At 44.1% G+C, this 16,674-nt stretch overlaps 1 protein-coding gene across 5 annotated transcripts in view; it reads left to right on the top strand.

The window, feature by feature from the left end:
- TNS2 (tensin 2) overlaps positions 1 to 16,674 on the top strand; it is a 132,041-nt gene that overhangs the window by 107,098 nt on the left and 8,269 nt on the right. For all 5 annotated transcript variants that reach the window (XM_063293935.1, XM_063293938.1, XM_063293936.1 and 2 more), the window contains 8 exons: positions 1,036 to 1,152; positions 4,718 to 5,977; positions 8,152 to 8,299; positions 11,080 to 11,963; positions 12,833 to 12,919; positions 14,526 to 14,657; positions 15,155 to 15,247; positions 15,734 to 15,811. In XM_063293935.1, the coding sequence (XP_063150005.1) occupies positions 1,036 to 1,152; positions 4,718 to 5,977; positions 8,152 to 8,299; positions 11,080 to 11,963; positions 12,833 to 12,919; positions 14,526 to 14,657; positions 15,155 to 15,247; positions 15,734 to 15,811 (2,799 nt within the window). The remainder of the gene's footprint in view (positions 1 to 1,035; positions 1,153 to 4,717; positions 5,978 to 8,151; positions 8,300 to 11,079; positions 11,964 to 12,832; positions 12,920 to 14,525; positions 14,658 to 15,154; positions 15,248 to 15,733; positions 15,812 to 16,674) is intronic.

The following is a 16,674-nucleotide window of genomic DNA, read 5'->3' as shown; positions in this document are numbered from 1 at the left end:
AAACACAAGAATGAGACTGAGAGGCCTCAGGGAGACAAATGACTCTCACTTTGACCCTTATCCCCCTTTTGAAAGAACATACTCCTATTTCATTTTTCAAACACCCCCAACCCATGAAAAGGAGGACAGACATTTTTCACTCGGCTTTTCCTGGTGATGCCCTCAAGTCATCGGATGGTGCTCAGTGTCTTTCAGCAGTTTGGGGAACTGGGTGACAAGGTTTCTTACCTCTGACCTATGGCATCTTTTGAAAATACTGTTCTGCAGGCAATTTGATTTTAGCATTTCTAAAGATCAAGTTCAGTATATTTATATGTCTATGTTTACTAAGAGAATTGTGAGAGTGATGGAATCGGTTTTGTTATTTTTGTGCATATCAGTGAAAGATCAACTACATACGGTATCCTCTGAGACAGAGATAAACTACCCAGTGTAAAAAATTGACCAATTTTGCCCAGCTTTCAACATTGTCACTGGGGAGCATCTTGCTCTTTTCCATCAGTGGATTGGCAACCATTCTATTACAGGGGAGAAAGCAGAGGTGTGCGCTGGGAGATACCACTCGAGTAAGGGTTTGCTGGCATTCTCCCCTCCCTAGGTTTTAACTTGGTGTTGGCGAGCAGGTGCAAAAGCACCCCAAAAAAGTTGGCTGCATTTTAACCGGACTGACAATATGCTGCAATAAGCAGCAAAATTCCCTGTGGGGCAATTAAAATAGCAGGCATGTTAGTGGTGAGAAAAGTGGCTATAGTTGGCACTATAGCTTGACAGCTGGGCAAGTGGTGGACCTTTTAGAGAACTCAGGCTGATGGTGCCAGTCCCTGACACTGAATGTGGTGAGCCTGTAGAATAGCCCGGATCAGACAAAAACATACCTGGATAATCTTTCCATGCATATGTATGAGGGGGAAATCACAATAAACATTTTCTTTCTTTGCTGTGAAAAATGGAATTACATTGTTTAATTCAACATGGTCATAGAAAAGCATACCGCTTGCTGATCTTCCTGGGCCCACCTTCTTTTTTTCCCCACAGGCCGAGAAGCCTATAGAAACAGTGCTGAAGTTGCCGTGGATTACAGTATCTCTGATCCTATAGTCCGCTGGGATTCCTATGAGAACTTCAACCTGCACCATGAGGACAGCCTGGAAGGTATAAAAGGCCTGATCCCAGAGAGTCATTCCTATAGTTGCTTCATAGTACTTAGAACCCATTTGCCACATAAAGTTGGCAAGGCTGCCATTCTGCATCTGTGCAAGGGAGAAAAACAGGCAGAATTCAGCATCCTGAGGAGCTCTACTTCGGACTGAACAATTGTTATGAAACTAGTTTGTGGATGATTGCTTGAAGATTCAAAGAGGGTGAGCAGAGTGGGCTTAATGGAGTCTTAGGGCTTGGTTTTATTCCATTCTGCAGTAGAAGCAGCAATTTACATTAAGGCATTGGATAGCTATATATTTGCATAATGCAGTGATGCAAACTATGATCTGTAGAGGTCTCCTGCAGCCTCCTTGCATTCCCTGCCAGTTAGTGGGCCATGCCAGAGCCTGCTTGTCATTGTAGCCCCCACCTTCTCCCATATTTACTGCCAGTCAGCTGGTTCACCAAAATGGATCAACGGCTGAAAGCCAAAAGGAGTTCTACTGAAGAGCATCTGTGACCACAGTGGTACATAAATCAATTGGGATTAGTTTTTGGGGTACATTATTAATTAAACATTAATTTAAAAAGGCCTTTAAAATGAAGAGAATGGGGTGGAATATACAAATGCCACTATAGTCATTATATGACATGACAATGCGAACCCCTAGACAAAAAGATAGGGAGGGAGGGGAGATTGTTTAAATGGGTGATCCCTGCATTTTCTGAATGTTTATTTAGTGATCTGTAAGAGGTTTGAGAAACACTGGCATAATGCATACATATTGCAGAACTGAGCAAATCACTGGTGCAGAATTTTGGTTACCGCTGCCCGGAATTGGATATTAGTTTAGAGTAGTGTTTCTTGAACTGTGGTCCTTGGGCACTTGGGGGTCCCCCAAGACACTCTCAGGAGTCCACGAAATCAAAATTATTTGCCAGTGCATGTTGAAGAATAATACAATATTAAAATCCCATCAAACAATCTTGAGAAGTGGTAGTGGCAGCAAATGCATCAATTTAAAATTTTTGATATGGTAAACAAAAGCTTTTTTTTTGGGTCCTCCATAATCTTTAACAGTGGGAAGAGGTCCTGTGAGAAAAAAGTTAAGAAACACTGGTTTAGAACACGCTGGATATACATTCTACTTTATATTGAAAGGTGGCTGAAGTTGGGGCTTTCTTGTGCATTTGTGAAATGGCCTTAGGCCGATTTATGCTGTAGGATGTTAACTGCAATAGCTATGGCCACTTGCAAGTCTGTGCTGTTCCACAGCTCAATCAGCAGTCAGAACTAAGTTGATCTCATTTCTGTCTCTCTTGATTTAGAAAGAGTTTGCAACCAGCCCATTCTGGACAGAGAGATGAAATCATCTCTTCCTACATACATGCATATAAAGATCTGGATCTCAATGGCTTTCCCCCCCCCCCCTTCTCCTGGGAGCTGTATTTCCACCAGCTGGCTTTTTCTCAGCTTATCCCTGATTACAGTTTCCTCCCAATGTCCACTTAAAGTAAACTCATTAAGAACTAAAACAAATAGAATACCAACAGGAGTCATGAAATGGCAATTTAATAGGTGTGGTATGCTTGCGTCAGATCCCAGAAAAACTCCAACGGGATGGACTCAAAACCTCCTCCTCCTTCCCAGCAAGAACTGATGTTTGGAGAAAGGAGCTGTGTTTCAGAATGTGATTTTTGTAGCTAAAGAATGCCGTACGTGTGGGGGATGGAGTATAATGGTGACTTAGATTAAAGGCTGGGTGGATAATGACTTCTTAAGCCTGCTTCATGACTGTATGTAGCAAAATAAATGCATCTCTGGATATGCAGTGGTGGACTGTTGCCCTCTGCTGGGCTAAAAGACTTAAATTTAAACAGTACCATTAAATTAGAGGTGGAACCCACTGGAAGATCCCTGGACAATTTACTGTAATATATTAATTTTATTGCTGATTTTAAAAAAAAGTTAAGTATCTTACAATAATATCTTGTACTGTTCATATCATAGTTGTGAATTCATTGGTAAACCAATGACTATTGATCAATATAAAATATAAGATAGATTTTTTCCTCCTTTTTTCCCCTCTCTTCTTAGTTTGTATTTTTAGTTTGTACTTTTAATTTTTTTTTTTTAAAAAAATTCTTTAAGATTAAAGATTGTTTTGTTAAAAAATATTTTTAAAAGTTTGAACTATATTGGGTTGATTTTTATATGGAAGGACAGGAAATTTAGCATTCAGATTCCTGGGCTCAGAATTCCTTATTTCTAAGTAGTTTTTTTCTATCAGATTCTGGCTGACAAATCTCAGGATGTAGCTAAAAAAACCCAAAGTAGATCTTGCAAAACTGAATTCATCTCTGCGTTAAACTATGTAGCCGTCCAAATGTTGTTTGAACTTCAGCACTAGCCAACATGGTAAATGGTGAAGAAGAATGAGAATTGTGGCCCACCAACCTCTAGATGACCTCACCTTGCTTACTGCTGAAGATGGAAAGCAGTAGTAGCTTTCAATAATGTTATTCTGGTCCTAACTATTTGGAAATAATCTCCATTGAACCCAGTGAAACCCGGTCATCCGTAGGTTTGCCCTTCAAAAAGGTAAAGGATTTCAGAGGAAGACATCACTGTCTATGATATAAATCCCACTTTCTATTGTTATTTCTCCTGTTCACAGATGTAAGCATACCTTCTGCAAACAGCAGCCTTTCTTTCAAATTATTTGTAACTCTCCCAGCAACTGTCCGGCATGGGGGAAAGTAGACACAATGATGTTAAAGCACCCAGACTAGATATTTCACTGTAATTGGATTTTGGCTGTATCACTTGCATGGCAAATGCATACACAGGTAGTCCTCATTTAGCAACTGCCTCGCACAGCAACTGTTTGCAGTTAAGACGGTGGTGAAAAAGTAACTTTTTGACCAATCCTCGCATTTACGACCTTCACAGGTCATTAAAGCAAAGGAAAGCTGAAGTACGATCATAAGCACAGTCACAGTTTCACTTAGAGACTGCTCTGCTTAATGACTGAGTTGCCGGTCGTTCCAGTATACGAATTTATTTATACATCTATTTCTTGCCCTACAATCCCCACTCACCCCCACCCTTGCAAACAACAAAAAAGAACCAGATTAGATATTGCTCCAGCTAGTCAAAATATTGATCATATTCACACTTCACATAATTCTGGCATAATCTTGAGCAAGAAGCGCACTTCATGCACCTTTCTGTCACTCTTCTTGGTGCCTCCTGCTAACAGAAATGGAAAATAAACCACTGAAATTGCTGTCGTAGTTTATTTACTGTGGATCTTGTCTTACTGGTTTCAAAGGAGCTAGGGATCAGAAGCCAAGAACAAACATGGCTTCTGACTCTGACCTATTAGGGAAAAGCCAGAGCCACTAAAAGAGAAGTTGAGAGGATAATAGATTTTGCTGTAAATATTGCAAACATAAACATCCAAACCTTTGAACTTATGAGCTGCCCAGTGTGGAAATTCAAGACCATATGTAGGCAGTGAATGTTGAGCTGTTCTACAACCCTCTAACCCTGTGCTTCTCTTTTCCTTTGCAGAAGTCTTACATACTCGGGGTCCTCTGGATGGAAGCCTGTATGCGCGGATCAAGAAGAAAAGTGAGCTGAGTCACTTCTCCTCCAGTAATGGCAGTCCAGGAAGCCCAGAGTCTCCTCCACAGCAGGGCGGACGCCTCCTATCCATCAGCAGCGATTCAGGGCACTCCTCTATGCTAACTGAGAAGGCGGAAGACAACGCACCTCCATCCAGGCCACAGCCCACACCAGCTGAGAAGGAAGAGTTGGACCGGCTCTTGGGAGGGTTTGGCGTCCAACCTCAGCAGCCAAGCGAGGGGACTGGTTCCCATTCAGTTTCCCCTTCTGCCGCTAAAGAGAGAGAAACAGCCATCTTGGAAGATGAACTTTCTGATATAGGTCAGCCAGGAACCTCCTTCTCCTACCAACCTCAGCGTTCTGGCCTGGCCCGCCATTCTTCTTGTCGCCTGGATTACTGTTCCCATAGCCCAGAGAGACCTCACAACATGTCCTATTATAGGCCGGACAGCCTTTTGGAGCGGCGGCAGCCCATCTATAATGGGGGGCACTCTCATCTGCATTCCGAGGGCTATGAGGAGAAACGGCGAGTGCTTCGTTCCCTTTCAGAAGGCCTACAGCCCCATACTTACCCCTATGGCCATGAGCTGCTGCCTCCTCACAGCCCTAACCGGCGGGAGCACAATGAGCTTCTTATCTTGGAGGACCAGCCTACATTTTTATGCCCATGCCAAGATTGCCAAGAGGTAGCACGGGAAGAATCAAGGATGCCCATGGCTTCCTTCTACAACTTACACCTGGATCAGGAACTGGACTTCTGCGGGGTAGAGAGGCCATCCATGCTTCATCATCCCCTCCACCGGGGTGGGCAGCCCATGCCTATTCTAATGCCAACCAGCTATGGGCACCGTCCCATGCCCCATGGGCAGCATCATTCGGCTTTTAACTTTGAGCCCAACATGATGGCCACCCATCTAGGCCATGGTTATTCAGCCCACCAGAGGCCCAAAGTAGCAGAAGAGAATGCAGAGGCGTTTCCTTATCCTCGCTATGGCTCAGCCTACCCTCCAGTACCACCATATATCTGTGGCAGAGCCCCAGTCAAGCCCTGCCTTTCCCCCTACACCTCGGGGTACTTGGGGTCTCCTCACTCAGGCTCCATTTCACCAACCAGCCCTCTGTATCCACCATCCCGGAAGCATGGATATGAACTCCCAGAGGGCAGTGATGGATACTTACTGCCACCATCCACAGAACGATTATGTGGTGAGTGACAGGTGTAAAGATGCTCCTTCCATAAGGCCAGGAGAAAGAGGCAAGAAAACAGGGAATCCTTTTTCTGATATTATTATTAATAATAATAATAATAGAAAAAGAGCCAGGAATTGAGTCTTTGGGACTAGGAAAAGGACAGCACTGGGAAATAAGCACCAGGACCAGTCCTTAGGAAGGGACCAGGCTCATAAAGAGCCCTTGGTTGGGTTCTTGGTGCTCTCTGACCTTGGTTGTTTTCTTGCAAACGTTTCATTATCCGATATGTAACATCATCAGTATGAGGGAGAGTGGGGTCTGCTGACTGTTTATATATACAGTAGTAGCTTACCCTGCCAGTCTTGGTGGGGGTGTAGCTTCCTCCTTGGTGGTTCCTTGATTACGATATTGTTTCTTCCCTATGTTTCTGGGAACCTTGAACTGGATAGACCCCAGTGCATTTCCTTGCTCCTGGCTCTAAATAATAAATTAAATAAATCAGACCAATGTGTGCAGGCTTGTTTTATTTATATGAGCCTGTTGGCAGCAAAACTGTTTTTTTCAGCATAGATTTTGAAGGAAAAAAATTAATCTTAATTTTTGTCTTTAATATTTATCTAAAACATTTATATTCTGTGTTACATCCCCTCTATATTTTAGGGTACAGAGTATGCTCAATTTTTATCATAGAGCATAAATAATAATAATAAACAGAAAATGTGGTATTTTGAGAAGCAGAACTTCTCATGGTAACTTCTCATGGTAACTTAAAATATGGCAGTAAATAAAAATGCTATTTGCCTTGTACCAGAAAAGAACGTAACAGAGGCCCCAAACAAAATTCTTTTGTCAGACATTTCCTCGTCAGACACAACTGCTGAAAAGCTCTTCCCTCTGATTTTGAATCATGCATTTCAGATAAATGTGCCTGAAGTGGGGCTGGCATGAACATGGGCAGGCAAGCTTGAGAATAAAGCAAGGTTGTACAGCCTTCAGCCTCTGGGCCACATGTGTCCCCCAACATCTTGAACATGACCTCAAGAATCTCTACAAAAGTGGACCCCAGTTTGTAATGTTTAATGTGACAAAAGGGAAAAAATAAATGCATGGGATGTAATCATATTAACTGTACTGATTAACTGTACCCTGGCTTTAGCTCCAAAAAGTGGTGTACCATTGAACCATCCATTCCTTGGAATATGCTGTTCTCCCTAGCTATGAGATTTCAAGCAAAGAAAGAATGATAGGAAAGTGTCAGATATTCTTCCAAGTTTGCTTGTTTGTTTATTAAATTTATATAGTAGTGCATCTCACTACCATGACTCTGGGCCGCTTACAAAGTTAGAAACTGCCTCTCATCTATGGCTACAGGGTTGGTTCGAGCATCTGGCCTGCTGCTAAAGCGTTACCGTAGCAAGTACAGGCAAATTACTTGCTGAGATATGTTCTCTACAACAAAGAGCAACAACTACAACAAAGACTGCTACCAGTGTTGTAACTACTACTATACCATAAGGATAGATTGACTCATAACATCTGTCTAAGAAATCCAGAGTATTGGGTTTTGGTACACGTATTTCTGTTCGGAGATTCTAGGCCTTCACTTCAGAAAACTTCAATTCCTAGGATCCCCTGGGGGGCTAGGAATAACCTGCTAAGCTGGGATTCTTGATGTTTATCACATTTATATCCTGCTTCCCTTCACAAATAGGAGCTCAAGGCAACAAATACAATGCACTTCTTTCTTTCTATTTTGTCTTCTTAACAACCACTGAGGTAAATTCTGTTGAATGGGACCAGTTAGCCCAAGGTCACCCAATTAGTTTCATAGCTGAGTGAGGATCTGAACTTGGGTTTTCCCTAGTCCAACATGCCAATCCATTACTATATTCTTTTTAAAAATGCAGCATGTCCCAACTTAGCTCTCTGGCTTTGCTCTTAGTTAGGTTTTCTGTAGGGAAGAAGAAGAACAGAGGAACAGCAGTCTTCTGGATGTTGCTGAGCTCCTAGCAGCAACTGCTGACCTATCCTGGGAATAGTTCAGCAACATTGGGAAGGTCCAGACATTCTCTGTTTCAGTGTTAAAGGAACTCTTGGTTCAAAGCCCCAGAATTTGGGCCTGAATTCATACCAAGTTTTTTGTTCCTTTACTGACTGTCCTGTGCATGTCTTCCTTTCCTTTTCCTTAGAGCTGCAAGACTGCAGGGAGGGCATTCCATGGCAAGACCTGCCCACCTCCCTACAGCATCATCGGCAGGAGGTCCGAGCTGTTTGTACAGATGGATCTAGGTCTCCCATGCCTGTGCACACCAGCAGTCCAGTATTCAACAACAACAGGTATCTTTGTGTCTGTGCACACAGCACTCCTGGTCGTTTGTTAGGGAATAGTGACATAAATTAAACAAAGTCAGAACTAGCTTGACTCTGAGTTTATGCTTGAGTCTGTGCTTGTAATGTAGTGTTATTCTGGAAAACCTTTCAGTTCCTTTGGGAACAGAAGAACAATATTCCTTGAACTATAGTCCCACATAGACATCACTTCCTACAATACACAACCACATAAATATTGGCTGTGGATAGCCAAGAAAACAAACAAATCGACCATCAAACAAATCAACCCAGAGTTCTCATTTGAGGTGCAAATGACTGCTCTTGGATTATCATATTTTGAATATATTATCCAAAGACCTAGTTCTCTTGAGAAGTCTGTAATACTGGAAAAGGTAGAAAGGAAGAGATGAAGACAACCAGCCACAGGGTGGATTCAATTACAGCAGTAATGGGCACACTGTTGGAAGACCTGAAGGGCGAAACTGGGGACAAATCATCCTGGAGAAGGTCTAGCTAGGTGGCTACCAGAAGTTGACACTAATTTGATAGTACAGTACATAATCAATCTAAGACAAAACTGTCAAGACTGGTAGGCTTGTGACATTTTCCCAGTCTTAATGCCTTTCAGGCGGGTGGATCAACTCCTCATGTTCCCTAGTTATTGCTGCCATGGCAGTATTCCCAGAATCCTAGAAATAAAAGCCACCCAGCTGGAGGATGTCAACGATGGGAAAGACTGCACAAGGTGGCAGGTCAGTAGGTGCAGACAGCTTCCAGGCACTCTTATTTTGCAACCTTTTCCAATCTTGTGCCCTCCAGAGTTGTTGGATTTCAAACCCCCAGCCAGCATGTTGGGAATTGGACATGGTGGCGAGGGATGAGGAGAACTGCTGGCCAGTACATCTGAAGGGAGCTAGATGGGGAAAGCTGCCATAGTAGCTCAAACTGCGGTGGTGGGCTCAGACTGAAGGCCCAAACAGATGAAATGTTATTAAGGCAGTTCACAGTCAATCAATCAATTGCAGTTTCCTTTTTTAAAATAAAAAGTAAGGGAGTGGCTTGTTGGTAGAGCATATGCTTTGTGCAGAGGGTCCCAGATTCAAGCCAAAGCATCAAGTAGGACTGAAAACTTTGGAGCACTACAGCCAATCAGAATATACTGAGATAGATGGGGAAAAATGGTCTTACTCGGTTTAAGGCAAATTTTGGGGGGACCATATAGGGAGACAAAAGGTGAAAATCCTCTAACAGTGTACCACTCTGGGACCCAGTCTCCACATTGGAGGAAAGCCATAATCTATACCAGCTTTTCCCAACCTGATATATTATGGTTGGCCTAGATATGTTGGATTAGAAGGCAGGGGTGTCTATGATGTATGGAAAAAGGAAGATGAGACTTCAATTGCATGATTGTAACCTCCATCTTGATTTGTTTTGTCTCCAAGGCAGACACCCCTGTTAGGGGTCATGGGAGTTGATATCCAGCATATATAAAGAGCCCCAAGTTGGGCAAGGTTGATTATGCTAGTGATAATCAACAGAATATGTCAGGATTCAGTGATAGCCAAAGAGTATGGGAGCTCTGATTCAACACATATGGAAGTCACCAAGCTGGAGAAGATTGGATTTGGTAGATTTTGTTATGCATGACAAGGATCACTTTTACAATGTTAGGGTCATGCTGACATGCTTGTCCATTGTTAAGTTAAACGTGGCCTACTTGATTCCGTTTTCTAGTTTGCACAACGCACCAAACCATAAACTGTCTTTACAAGCTGCGTTTGCATAAACAGGCTAAAATGAGGTTGGCTACTTTGAGATTCAATGTGTTGTGATTTCAGAAAATGTGAGGAGTTTTTTAAAATTCGTACTGTACTCACTGTCCCCCCCTTTTTTTATTAACCTTTTTAATGCATATTTTGGTAGACTTTGGGGCAGTTTATCCTATACAGATGTTGCCACTTCATATTAACTAACAGTGAATAGTAATTGTTTCAGTCAAATGTATTTGATGTCAATTAAACTGGACCCCCTGCCCCAACACATGTACATACTTCTGTACTTGCAGAACTTGCCAAAAAAATTAAAGCTCTCTCTTTTGCTTGTAAACCTTGACTAAAATCACAGAACCCACATTGATTATGACATAGCTGAAGGATATTAAAAAATAATCAACATGCACTACTCCAAGTATCCATACAACCATTCTGTCTTTTTATTTTACTTTCTATGGTGGTTGACACTGCTTTAAATGCAAACTTGTAAGGAGCGCTGGTCCATGGCAAATTGAAAACTGCCTTTAAGTGACAGGCCAGGAAACTTTTAAAAAGTTGGGGGGTGGGTTGGCCAGCTGGTCTAAATGAGTAAATTCATGGACTAGTAACATTTGTTTATCCATTTGCAAAGCTGTCTTTTATTTTTGGTTCTCTTTTGCATGTGGTGTTTCTGTTTTGGGGTCTGCACTATCGGATTTGAAAGGATGTGTTTCAGCACACTCCCAGAAATGTCTTTCTCTGTATATTAGGCAGAGCTGCTAAACTTTACAGGAGGAGAGCCATGTTAGTCAATGGGGGCAAGAAATCAGGAGGAGTCTGGGAGCACCTGTTCCAACTGACATATTTTATTAAAAGGCAGGAGCGTTTGTGAGCTACGCCTCCCTTCATCAGATGCAACTTTTAATAAAATGCGTTTGTCACAAAAGGTGCCCCCAGACTCCTTCTGATTGTCTGCCAAAGTTTAATTAATTAAAGTTTAATTAATTAATTTGGTGCTTGTTGTCCTTGCAGCCCTGGATCCCGCAAGCCCTGCCACAAGACTGCCAGCCCCCTGGAGAACGTGCTCCAGGCAAACCCCGAGGAGCAGTCCTCTCCTGGGTACAAAAGAGCCCCTGAGAGAATGACCCCATCAGGCAACCCCCCCCAGGTTTTATCCCCAATGCAGACTTTCACACACCTCCCTGCCTTCAGGCCACAAGCTAACGGAGCTCCCCAGAGACCTGGCCTCCAGGCCCCGCAGCTGTGCCCTCGCAATTATTGTGCTTCTAGCTCGCCCCATGGGCCTCCTTCAGCCACTGCCAACCCCTCTCCCTTCCTGGAAGGGCAGCAGCATCAAAATGGCTCTGATGCCCCTGGCCCTGGTGCCACAGTGCCACTCTCCCGCTCGTTGCCTCCTGAAGAGGCTGTGGGGCATCAGCCAGGCCCTACCATGGAGAGACAGCCCCAGAGGCTCATGGCCAAGGCTCCCTGCCCCAGCCAGCCTCTTCCTGGCTGCAGGACGGCCTCCGGAACCGCAGCAGTCTATAACGGGAGGCTGCAGGGTGAGCGAGACGAACTGGAGACTAGGGGCCTTCCCCGCTGCCCCAGCACCAGCCCCTCTCTCGGGCCCTGCTCACTCAGCATCCAGCCCCCAGCCCTCGGCTGTGGCCTGGCTGACACGCAGGGCTCACCGACTCCAGCCTTCCCCATTGCGACAGCCTACTACACAAGCACGGAGGGCGGCCCTGCCAGCAGGGAGCAGCCCCGGGAGCCCCAGCAGCCTCCACTGCCGGAGAAGCATCACCTGCTGGCCACCCAGACCTGGGAGAGGAACTCGCTGCCCGGCCGTAGCCCAGGCTCTGCCCACCATGTCACCTTTGCCCCTGGAGTGCCTGATGGCAGTGCCCCTGGCCCAGGTAATGTTCTCCAAGGAGGTCCTTGGGTTGCAGAGGGTGGGGGAAAGTTAGCTATTGCCTTCAGGGCCTCATTTTTGTACTTTGATCCATCCTGCTTAGTGCCCTTCTGCTGGCTCAGATCCTTAATTTCTCCGCAGCTACCCAGGTGCAGGACCTACAAAAAGACCTACATATAAGAGACTGAGATGGTACAGCTCTTTCTCCTTGGCTGTTCCAACTCTGCCACTTCAGAAGGCAATGGTTGATATAAATGCTCCTATGGTTGATCCTTGTCTGTCTATCATCTATCTCTATCTATCATCTATCATCTCTCTATCATCATCTTCCACCCACCCACCCACCTCTATCTATCTATCATCTGTCTGTCTGTCTGTCTGTCTGTCTATCATCTATCTATCTCTATCATCATCCATCTCCCTATCATCTATCTTTTATTTATTTAGGCCAGCTAGGTGGCAACAGCTAGTCCCCTTGGCTGATTTTGGAAAGCTAAGTAGGGTCAGATCTAGTTACCACTTGGGTGGGTGATCACCAGGAAATCCCAGGCTGTAGTTTAGATTGGGAAGTCAAAGAAATCGTCCTAGAAGACAGCACTATATAGCTTCCATACCTGTTGCCTTGAAAACTACATGGATGGATGTGTCAATAAGTAGCAGGACTCAGGTTGACTCAAAGGAGACTTATTACTTTACAGTCCTTTAAAATCATAATTTAATTATATAAGTGAAACATTTCTAGCCCTCTGTAGCACTAGCCATCTAGCCACCTCTAGCTTTCAGTAGCAAATATTATTGTGGATGTTTTTAAGTCTGTTAAGCCCTTAAGATGCCTGCATTTTGGAGAGGGAACTTCTGTTTTGCTTCTTTCAGATCTCCAGCAAGAGAACCAGGTTAGCGTCAAATTTGTCCAAGACACGTCAAAGTTCTGGTACAAGCCCCATTTGTCTCGGGACCAAGGTATGCAACTCCCAAACAATTTTGGCTGCTTTGGCTGTGATTTAACACAGTCAGTATTTGACATTTTCTTTCTAGGGCAGGAACAGTTCTTGACTTGGAGCAGCCAATCCCACACACTTAGACACAGCCCTCCTCCATCTCCCTGTACAGAATGTTCCTGTTTTAAAAAGCACCACAGTCCAAGTTGGTGACCCCACTCCATGTGTTGTGCTGGTTGCAGATTTATGGGCAAGATGTAGTTTGCCTCCTGCAGTTCCATTGAAAACATGCTTTTTGCTTCCTTCACCTTAAGTCCCCCTTCCCTGCTAGTCTCCCATGTGCTGGATGGAGGGGGTCCTTCAGTGACCATTGCTAAGGGCTGTTCTTAATCGTCCATGTAGTCAGTCCTTATGTAAAGCCCTATCAGCCGATCTGTGTCAATTAACTGAATAGTGGGAGAATGCAACCACCCTCTTCTTCACTTCATCATTCCGGATGGACCAATACAGTAAGAATGGTACTGTGTACAGATGATGGGTGTAAAACATGCATACATGTTTCATCCCCTTCATGCCTCCATCTGTTCCACACATACAATCTTTTCTCCCTCCCTCCCTCCCTCCCTCCCACCTTCATTATCCACTGAGCCACATAAAGATTAATTCTTGCAAACATATACTCTGTGCATGCCTGGACAGGGCACATGTGTAAGAATCTGAACTGCAAAGAAAAGGCAGGTCTACAGATACAGTTTATCTGTTTTTTCCCCATTGCACAACTGTTCCATGCTCCTGTAGTTTCCAATGAAAGAAACTAAGCAGAACTTAGCAGAAACTGCTAAGGCTATTAAGCTTTTTCCTAGTAGCCACGTGAAAGTTTCCACTTTCATCAAGTCATCTTATAAGCAAGATAAGACCATCTCAGTCCACATCAGTGCTGTTTCCAATTTCACTGTCTTTCTCTTGGTCTCATTTTTTGCAGCCATCATTCTCTTGCATGCATTTTTCCACTGCCTCTTTAACATCATGTTGCCAAGCGTCCTTTTTCATAGTTCCCATTAGTATAACTCCAGACACTCCTCTGGCACTTCATAACATAATTTCACAAGCAGCTTCTATATTTACACCTACTTTGCATTGATTTTGTTGGGAGATTAATCTAACATCTAATACTTTTTTTAAAATAAAGGATTCATTGTTTTTCTTCCTGCAGCCATTCTACTTTCACTCTAGCTTCTTTAAATTCTTTCCTTTTATTCCATGTCCATTTTCCCCCCAATATGCACTCTTGACACTATACAAAAAATTATCTGTTGCACTTTCAGAACCTCTTATCACCCTTGTAGACTTGACTCATTCTCTGTTATCATAAACAAATCAATTGTGCTTTAAAAATACAAGGAATAATCATGTTGACTGCAGTTATTTAATTTTAATTGAATCAGTTTAGTTTTCATCCTGGCCTTGCTAGATTTTTGTTGAATGGCTCCTGGCACCCCAAAGGCCAAATGTAGCCCTCAGCCCAAGGGCTACTACATTTAGCATAGCTGTTCATCCAGCTCTGGTAGAGCTGTGGATTTCTGTATGCCGATCACGGATGTCTGTCTTCTTTTCCTCTTTCTGAACAGCCATTGCTCTCCTGAAGGACAAGGAACCTGGCACTTTCCTCATTCGGGACAGTAACTCCTTCCAGGGGGCCTACGGCCTGGCTCTGAAAGTGGCAACACCTCCCCCCAGCAGCATCAACCATTCCACCAAAGGTTAAAAAAAACAACAACACTGCTCTCCAGCCTCCCTCCCCATCAGCAAGCTCAGCCTTCCAAATATGGAAGACCCACATTGCTTAGAGCTAAGCAGTCTGTGGCCCTCCAGATACTTGGGGAACTATACCTCCTTATCCCTCACTGTAAGCCTGCCTAGCTGGTGTTGCCTGGAGTTCAGCGGCTTCCGAAGCCAAACTATGACTTAGAACAATATGATCACCGCCCTTCACAAAGTTATCACCCCTCTTAATAGTTTCTTATTGTCAGCTACACCTTTTGAGATATGAGCATTGAGAAATGCATTTGAGAACTCTAAGAGCACATTCTACCTTGGCCCCAAACTACCATGTTCTGTTCCTTATCTAGTTATCCTTTTGGCAGTGCTGTTCAGGATGAACTTCACTTCAGTCTCTTCTCTGGAAGGAGGCTAGGTAGGAAAAAAAGTCTGGGGAAGGAGAACAGCCATCACTAATTGATGCCTTTTCCTGTCTTAGGAGACCCTGCTGAGCAGCTGGTGCGCCACTTCTTGATTGAGACAGGACCCAAAGGGGTGAAGATCAAGGGTTGTAACAACGAGCCTCATTTTGGTAAGTAACACTGAACCTTGAAAGGAAAAGATTCTAGTATGAGGGTGCCCAACTTGCAGGATTAGACTAACATCCAGCCCTCGGCCTATTCTGAAAAACGATGAGTTCAGACTTACGATATGAGCAATCTGTTTGCCCTGGCAACCTCCTGGCTTGGAAGGGGAGGGAAGGGTGGGGAGGGAAATAGGGGATGTCAAAGAAATAATTGGTTGTTTCACCCACTCTTGGTTTACTGCCACCCACTATTGGCATCAGCCCCACCCAATTATATAGCCCAATTATAATCAAGTATAGCTCTTGATTAGAAATAGCATAGCTCCCACCATGTAAGCACCTTCTGAGCAAATGAGTGACACTTTTGGGAGGCCCCTAAACAAATTATAATGCCCAGCACAGAAAGCTTATCACAGTCAGGGTTGGGGTTCTGTGTCAAGGAATGGGAGGCAAACCCTTGACTCAGAATGAGATTTTTCACTCCTTTTACAGGCAGCCTGCCAGCACTGGTCTCCCAGCATTCCATCACCCCCCTCTCGTTGCCTTGCCAACTCCGCATCCCAAGCAAAGGTAGGCGAGTGGGAAGTTGCTCAGAGCCCAGAGACTGGAAAGTGATGGAGGCAGATGAAATTTGTGGAGATAGATGCTGATGAAGAAAATTACATGTCTTGGGGATCAGCCTTCCCCTCCAAGATCTAAAACAGGGGTCTCAAAGATGGCATTGGGACATCCATGGGTCTGCAGCCTCCCTCCCTCATGCCCTCCACATTCCTTGCTCCATCTGTCTTGTACTGTACATTCAACCAAGAGACTTTAATTTTAAAAATGGGAACCTGGCAAGTTGCAAAGGAAAATGCCAGCCACCAACATCTTTATTTCCAAGAATTCCTCTGAGCTCTTAATAGGCCCCACAAGTTTTCTTAGAAAAAAAAATGATGGATGGCTGCAGCCTTGTGCAATGTTTACAAGTGTTCCTATTTACATAGGAAAAGGACAAATCTAAACAGGGGTTGTAAGGAGTACCGCGGGGTGGATGCCTGGGATGAAGCGGCAAATAACTTTCAGGAAAATTTATGCTTTGTAATTGGTTATGGCCTACAGTGACCATTTTGTGAATAAGCAAGTCTTCTCCACAGTTGCCCACTGCATGTTTTCTAATTCCCAATGTGCCCTAGCCCAAGAAGATTGGGGACTCCCTGCCCTAACAGTAAATGAGAATGAGTGAGGCATGGCACAAGAGTCAACTTCCTCAGCCAGTGTAGTTCTTTCCCTTCTCGCTCTCCACGATAAATGTTGTTTAGTGACTTACAGTCTAAGTTGCCAGGCTGATGTGGGCAACATGTGGCACTCTGGATACTGCTGCAGAACAAATGCCACTAGTGCCAGCTTATATGGTCAATGATGAGAGCTGCTTGGGGTTGCCATTTTAGAAA

This window comes from Candoia aspera, chromosome 2 (genome assembly GCF_035149785.1).
Source record: "Candoia aspera isolate rCanAsp1 chromosome 2, rCanAsp1.hap2, whole genome shotgun sequence".
Lineage (NCBI taxonomy): Eukaryota > Metazoa > Chordata > Lepidosauria > Squamata > Boidae > Candoia > Candoia aspera.
Note: the sequence above shows the minus strand (reverse complement) of the source record. Positions and strands in the feature narration are given on the sequence as shown.